The following is a 7,988-nucleotide window of genomic DNA, read 5'->3' as shown; positions in this document are numbered from 1 at the left end:
TCCTCCTTCTTTCTTTAATACTTAGAGATGTTGTGATCTTGAACTACCCTAGGGTGCGTCCATATTCTGATTTAAACAGTGCTGTACTGTCCCAGGACAACTAACCTCAGTTTCTCCAAATCCCAAGTGCAAGTTCAGGAGTTACCATGGACCAAAGACCATGCCCAATAGGCATTTTGGATAGAACCACACTGTTTTCGAAGCTGATAGAGTTTAATACCACGGTGATGGCCAAACCCGACCAGCTGGTCTATGGACCAGGAGACGGGTCCTCATACTGTTTAGTTCGTAGCAAATGAAAATGTTTGAGCACCTCAGCAGAAAAGCAAATAGCAAGATGAACGAAGGCTCCAAACATCCTTGCCTCCACAGCTGAGCTAAGTTATCCTTTTGACATCTCCTTGCCTCACAGCATAAGGTTCACCTGACTTAGAGATGCCAAGGACTTGGCTGCAAATTTTCAACTGCAAAGAACCAGAGGAGAGGAGTCAAGAGATCCCAGTTCCCTTTGCTGTCTCGCTATCTGAGCCATTCACCCCCTTGCCTTTCCCTCTTCTGGATTAAAGGAACCAAGAGCAGTGGAAAAGGGAGGTCCTCAGGGCACCATGAGCCACAGAAACAAATCACATTTTGTTGGAAGAACTAGGTGAGGACTTTTATCTGCTTGTATGAAAATTTACAATGGAAGAGTTTCGCAGATAGCTCGTAGGTATCTGATAACCTTGAAAAGGTGTCAGGATACAATGGGATGGGGTAGGACAGGACAGTTTTCTTACTCCTTCCCCCTTGAAAATGTGCCCAACATAATTTGATACAGGTGTAAAACAAGGGGTCTAGCTTAAAACCAGAAAAGACCATCATTATTTAATTTGCTGGATAATTAATCTCTAGTTTTAAAGAGCTGTCAAGTACTCACTTTCTATGACTGCATCCATTGGCATCTGCCTTTCCTGGAGCACCTCATTAGCAGTATCATATTAGTCTAATTAATCTGGCAATTACCATTGCTGCACAGTAGAAATCTTCCATACCTAATACTCTGCAGTAGGCTAGACCAAGTCTATGTTCACTGCTAAGCATTTTGGGAGATTTGCAAAAACTGGTAATTGCAAGGTAACAAACAAGGGAAAATAAGCTCAGATTTATATCATGATGATGGACTACACATTTCTTATTACCACTCTTGAAAATACTTAATTTACTGGTACAGAGGCAGCCTGTGTAAACAATACAAGGATCACAGAGGTCACTACGCTTACCAGGCAAAAGCTGGAAAGAAAGAAGCCCCATGAAAACATCTGTGCAAGATGACAGAACTGCCTGGGGACAAACGATTCTAGAATTTCTGGGAAAAAAGAATTAATTACATCAAGGCTAGATCATATCCAATTCAAAAATATGCAGTGAAAAATATGCTTTGTGAAGAAACATAAAAGATCCTTCCCCTCTTCTGCTGGCTTTTCTCCAGCTCTGCTGGAGTGGTGCAGAGTGCTTCAGCATCTCCCAGCAGTGGTTTCTTTTGTGTATCTGTAGACTCATCCAGACTCATCCTTTCTGGTCCTCGTGCCTTAAGTCAAAGGAGGAAATTATAGCTGTTGGTTTTGCATCCAGAAAAGATGAATCCACATAAACATTGCAGCTCTGTGTGCTGCAATGAGTGTTTGTTTGAATTCAAATGTGAATAGCTTCAGTGAGGGATTCCCTGTTGAACACTTACAGGAACATACACATTCAATATCTGTAAAATAAACTCTGCATCTGAAAAAAAAAACAGTTGCTTGTCAAGAAAAAAAGAAGCTGCTTAGTATAAGAGTAACGATTTCTTTTCCTTCAAAATTCCAATAAATTGAATTATTCATTTTAAAAGTTTATGAATGGTCAATTGCAGAAACGAGCAGAGTTATTTCCCTATAGTTGTCATGGGAAACAAGAAAAAGATAGAGTGAAGAGCAAAGGGAAAAAGCAAAGAATGAAGGAGGGGGCTAGGAGGGTATGAACATGTGGTGGCAAATAGTTGGGGAGAGGCATAAAAAAGAGAGAAGGAATGGAGAAATCTGGAAAGGGGGTAAACAAGTGACAGATGAGAGACTGGGAAGAGTCTTTCTCCAGTTTACTCTTCAGCAATCTGAATTATGGCCATTGGAGACTGTATTCAAAATTGTCCCACTGCAGGTTGCCCAGAGAAGAAGAATCTGAAGGTGGTAATTCCTAATTTTGACCTTCCCGCTCTCTCTGTCCTCTCCAGCTTCCTAGCTGCTGTGTTACCTGGGTGGGCATGGAGAAAAACAAGAGAAAAGCAAAACAGTGTAGAAAATGCTCATGCCTGGAGGCCGGGGGAGATCTCGGTGCACCAGGAGCAAAGAACAATACTCATCAAAAACAAAGACAGAGACATTGGTGCTTAGAGATGGATTCCTGCCACGAGCGGCGCGGAGGAGAAACTTGAGCAAACCCATCTCCACAGAGGCGTTGTTTGCTTGCCAGCGTGTGCAATGTCACCCTGACCCGCTGGTCCCACTCACAAAGGCACCTGGCAGCCAGGTCCATGCTCCAGTGGGCTTCTCCTCGCTGCTCGCCGGCCGCTTTCACCAACCCGGACACGCGGGGGCAATTCCTCCTCCTCCAGATCCGGCTGCCGGCACTCCGCCGCCAGCACGCGCGGAGCCGCAGGGCACAGCTCTGCTCGACCCAGCGCCAGCCAGGGCTGCCGACAGCAGGGCTGCTCCCCAGAGGTGCAGGAATTAAGTCTGGGCACCTTTCTGATAAGCTTTGGACGCTGTCTGCAAGGCACGGACACAACGGACAATAACGGGGCGTCAGATCCATCATAGGGCATAGTTTACAGGGTGCATTCATCCCTGACCGGTGCACTGGCAGTGAGGTTCCTCAAGGGTCTCCCCCAAACATGGTGCTCTACAACATTTTCATCACATTCATTTGGCTGGGTATTTTGTCTCAATTTTGGGGTTTTTTTTCAGTATTGATCATGGCCTAAAGGAAATGAAGGAAAAATGGTTTATGAACAGGAGTTAATAAATTTCCAGTTACCATGGTGATGGTAGAAGGACATCTCAGAAGGCTGTTCTGAGTCCTGAACTATCCAGGGTCTTCATTAACAAATTGCATAATGGAATAAAGATTGTGCTTACTGAATTTGCAGATAGCAGGCTGAAAGGGACTGCAGGGTGGAGACTCCTTTTTTACAAGGAGTCACATCGAAAAGACGAGGGGTAATGGGTACATGTTACTCCTGGGGAGATTCCGACTGGACACAAGAGGAAAATTTTTCACAATGAGAAAAATCAGCCCTTGGAATAGTCTCCCCAGGGAAGTGGTGGGTTCCCCAACATTGGACACGTTTAAGATTCAGCTGGACAGGGTGCTGGGCCATCTTGTCTAGACCGTGCTTTTGCCAGGAAAGGTTGGACCAGATGATACTTGAGGTCCTTTCCAACCTGGTATTCTATGATTCTATGATTCTGTGTTGGAGGACACTGGAGATTGACTTTTTTTTTTGGGAAAAAAAAAAAAAAGGAACAATTGGTAGAGAAGGTGGAATGGGCAATATCTGGCAATGCAGCGATTCTGCAGGAGAGGTGTGAGGTTGCAGTGGGCAACAAGGTGCACATAATGGTACAATGTCGTCCTGTTATGGAAAAGGCAGAAATCATTATTTCTAAAAAAACAACAGAGTTACCACTTGTCAGGCACTTAAATTAATCCATTTGTTACTCCAAACTGCCAGACTTTCAGGTAGTGTGCTGTTTACCGCTTAGGGCACTATACTTCAAGATGAGGTGGAATAGTTGGAGAGAGCCTAGAGCTGAGAGGGTTAAGGGACCAAGAAAATATGATCTATAACAAAAATGTGGAAGAACTGAGATCATGATGATGGGGAAAAAAATATGTGGGAGCCATGATATCCCATAAATCTGGAATAAAGAGGACATAGGAAGGCAATAATATGTTCCCTGTGGCTAGGGTGGTCCAGATGAGAAACAGTGGGCTGAAACTGTGGTGATGACAGTTCAGTGTTGTATATAGGATAGCATTTCTAGTGGGATGGAGAACGGTGTCCTGAAAGAGGGGGAACGATGTGGGGGAGGCCAGTTGGTGGTGGTATTCCCAAAGAGGCTTGACACCATTCTGAGAGGGATGATTTAGGGTTGTAAGGAGCTCTGCCTGCGGGATGTGGAGCAGTGGCTCTGAGGACATCTATGGTTCCATGCATTTTCAGTAACAACACCCATGAAATCATCATGGTTGCATCTTTGCTGGTAAATTGAACAGTGCCAGGGCCCACTCTATGGTCCTGAGGCCAGTGGGCATTCCCTGCCCCCATCCATAATATTAAACTCTCTTCCACTCAGAGCAGAATGACCACATCCCAGTCAGGTTGGAAATCATACCTGTCCCGTGCAGACCCATGAAGTGTGGTGAGAAATGTGTTTGGGAAAGCCAGACACAGAAGAGCAAACCAGGCTACAGCAGGGACCCATCTAGCCAAGGGTCTTCAGTCTGACAGTGGCAAATAGAGTGGAAGAACATGGCAAACATACAGTAGCATGTGTTTGGAAACCCCTCCGATTCCAGTCAGAGGTTTGGGGATTGTTGAATTGGATGTAAATCCATATCATTGTGCTGAATGGATTTTATGAATTTAAGGGAATTATAGAATAATCCAGGGTGGAAGGGAGCTCTGGAGGTCATCTGGTCCAGCCAGCTGCTCAGAGCAGAGCAAACTTCAAAGTTAGATCAGCTTGCTTTCTGAACACATTTACAGTTTCTTCTTCCACAATACCTATGTCAATGAGTTGCACCGTCCCATTGTGTGCCGTATGAAAGAAGACTTTCTTTGTTCAGTGCATCATACTTCTGTAAGCCATCTCCTACTTCTCTGGTTATGAGAAATGGAAAACCGTAATTCTCTCTTTGTTAAGGCACTTAGGGTTTTTACGCTGCTGTCACATATCCCCACCTACTTGTCTCCTCCTGGAGTGGAAGAGTCCCAGTATAATTACTATCTCACTCTCTGAAAATAAGTCCCCAGCTTTCACCATCCTCGCTACCATCCTTTGTACCTCTTCTTGTCCTACTCTAGGTTTGCAGAGACAGGGACGCCAGCAGTGTGCACGGCATGCAGCGTGAAGTGCCCTCGAAACTGTTACAGTGACACACTGGTTTTTGCCATTGCCCATTCTAGTAAATTCTAACACTCAGTTTTCCTTTCTGACTGCCTCCGGACACTGAGGTGACTTTTTTTTTGGAAGTGCTCTTTGGGAGCACCTCTTTCCTGGAAGGTAAAGGTAAATTTTACCATCACTGAGTCTCATTTGCCATCTGCTTACGCGGCCACTCAGTGCCGAGATCCTTCTGCCTTGCAGGCTCCTGCAGTCAGCTTTCGTTTCGCTGCTCTGAATAACCTTCTGTCACCATCAGAGCTCCTCCGGGAGCAGGGATCAGGCTATCTCCACCCCAGAAATTAAGCACACTTGAGACCCCAGAGCTGTCTGGAGGGTTTGTGAGGAAGACGTGATGATCAAAGTGTCTGCAAGTGGCCGGTTCATCCAGGCTCCTGGGAAAAGGCTCTCAGCCCCAGTGCTCCTGCCCATCAGCGGGGTGAGAGGGGACAACAGACCAGGCTACACTGAACATGGTGTTTGATAAATTTATCAGCGGGATTTTCCAGTCATGGTTCCCAAGATGGCGATACATGGACATGGGGTCCTTCCCAAGCCAAGGCTGCTCACAGCAGGGCCCTTCTCAGCTTGTCCAGCCCCATACGGTGACAGGTCTAGACAACGGAGGGAGAGTTATCGGTGCATCGTGGCCACAGCTCAGCCCTATTGCATTGCAGTTGCATCACTGCCAAAGGCTGAGAAAGGCCTGAAGCCCTTTGATATTGATCTTGTTTCCTATCAGGTCCCTCTGCCCCAGCAGATCTGTTCTATCTACTCACCGTTCACTCCTGTCACACTCCATGGTTTTCATTTGCATTGGGTATTGATACCAGATCTGAGGAGAGCAGAGTTTTGCCAACATACCCAGGTGCAGGGTGGAGGGGCCGGTGGTTGTGCTGTGCGGTGAACCATGAGAGGTCCCGTGAGCAACAGGACCTCCCCCGGAGCCCTCCTCTCTGCTCAGAAACACACTATAAATATGAGGATCCCCAGCCCTGCCACTCAGCAGCATCCAGCTCAGGTTCTCTCCAACCCTCCTCTCTCCAGCCTTGCTGAGATCCCAGCTCAACTCCAGCCATGAGGTTCCTCTACCTTGTCTTTGCTGTCTTCCTACTGGTCTCCTTGGCTGTCCCAGGTAAGAGGGTGAATTGCGTTGGAAGGTGACCTGGACAACGGTGGGAGAACCAGAGTGATGAGGGTCAGAGTGGCCACGCTTGATAGGCAGCTTGAACAAATGTGATCTCTATTGGCTTTAAAGGCTGTGATTTTGTTGCCCCCATGAAGGTGTCAAGTCCTTTGGGTATGCAGATGCGTGCTGGTCTCCTGCAAATGTGGAGGTGACTTGGTTACCCCCAGGTTGTCTTAAATGCGGCTCTATGTTCATGTGCAGACAAATGAGTCCTTAATGAAAAGCTCGCTTTAAAGTACTGTAAAATGCACATTTAGGATGTTTTAGACATTTTTTACACTTTCTAGGTCCAGGTGAGCTGGGTTCTGGTGTCATTATTTTAGCCATGGAGTACCAAGTGAGTGCTGGATGTCTTTTTCAGAGACACCAGCCTCCTGGATGTTTCCTGCTCAGACGATGCCACCTTTTGTGTCAAACCAGTTCTGAGTATATCTTCAGGGTCCAGTTCCCCTGCATTTTGAAGGTGCAGTGCTGACAGATATCCCTTCAGTTCTGATTTCCACTTCCACTTCAATGAATGAAACGAAGATTCTGGGCTAAAAAGGGGTCCCAGTCCAATATCCATTCATTCTGGACATCATTTCCCAACTATTTTAGGCCAACAGTCTCCCACCCTGGTGCCTAGTGTTTGGCACTTGAATCTCTTTTAACACGTGCAGGTCAGATTTCTGGTTACCACAGGAACTGCCACCTGTGAAACCCTCCATATTTTTTGGAACACCAACTCACTTTTTTGGAACTACTTTGGTGTTGCTTTTGCTGTTTTGCTCTGAGAACACTGATCCTGTCTTTTAAAGAGAGGTACAAGATGTCTCTGCAGTCTTGCACAGATGAGCATCATTATGAACTTTGCTTCTGGGCTGTCTCTCAATGCGGGCAAGGAATGGGCTCTCCTTGGGAGCATCTCTTTCCCAAACCGCACCTGTGTCATCAACTGGCCCTGTAGTCACCAGCTGGGGGGAGAGGGATGCACAAGGAGTTCCTCAGGCTTGTGCTCTTCAAGATCACTTCCCACTTTGAGGGTGGCTTGGGCAGGAGCATGGACGTGTGGGAGGATGGAGCAGGACCTCCCCGCGAGCAGGGTCTCATCCTTCTGACCACTGCCACACTTAGCCCTGGAGGTGCTGGGAGGACATGGCAGTGGGGCACGGAGGCACCTATCCTGACCCGAGCACTCTCCCTCTGTCTCCTCCTCGCAGGCTACGGGCAGATAAGGAAGCACTGCCCCAAGGTGGGGTACTGCTCCAGCAAGTGCACCAAGGCGGACGTGTGGTCCTTCTCCGCCGACTGCAAGTACTACTGCTGCATCCCGCCCGGCTGGAAGGGGAAATAGGAGCCGAAGAGGAAGCTCCTGGGGAAGAGGAGGCACCGCGGTGGCTTTGGGAGCAGCTTCTCAACTGTCTCACCCAATTGTCATCCCCTCCTCACAATAATTAAAAAGAGGAAAAAAGGAGATGTAACTCTGGTGTGTGCGGTGTGGTTACTTCTGTCCCCATGATCCCATGTAGAGCATTAGGACAGGTTCTCCAAACCCAGCCCAAAAGACCCATTAGCAGCACGTCTCATTGTTCTTTTTGCACAAAATTTGTTACAAAAGTGCTAAACATATGGAGTTTTCC

At 47.1% G+C, this 7,988-nt stretch overlaps 1 protein-coding gene across 1 annotated transcript; it reads left to right on the top strand.

Annotated features, from left to right (window-relative positions):
* Positions 1 to 6,257: 6,257 nt before the first annotated feature.
* On the top strand, positions 6,258 to 7,702 carry LOC142081289 (cygnin). The gene is made up of 2 exons (XM_075147991.1): positions 6,258 to 6,315; positions 7,569 to 7,702. The coding sequence occupies exons 1-2, from the start codon at positions 6,258 to 6,260 to the stop codon at positions 7,700 to 7,702; spliced, it is 192 nt and encodes a 63-aa protein (XP_075004092.1).
* Positions 7,703 to 7,988: the final 286 nt, after the last annotated feature.

This window comes from Calonectris borealis, chromosome 3 (genome assembly GCF_964195595.1).
Source record: "Calonectris borealis chromosome 3, bCalBor7.hap1.2, whole genome shotgun sequence".
Lineage (NCBI taxonomy): Eukaryota > Metazoa > Chordata > Aves > Procellariiformes > Procellariidae > Calonectris > Calonectris borealis.
The sequence above is the reverse complement of the archived record's forward strand: the minus strand, read 5'-3'. Positions and strand labels throughout refer to the sequence as shown.

What these genes read in the sequence shown, in the direction of transcription:
- LOC142081289 (XM_075147991.1), top strand. Translation starts at nt 6,258, where the DNA reads ATGAGGTTCCTCTACCTTGTCTTTGCTGTCTTCCTACTGGTCTCCTTG. An exon ending in GGTCTCCTTGGCTGTCCCAG is followed by an intron (nt 6,316 to 7,568) that starts GTAAGAGGGTGA and finishes TCCTCCTCGCAG; the next exon opens with GCTACGGGCAGATAAGGAAG.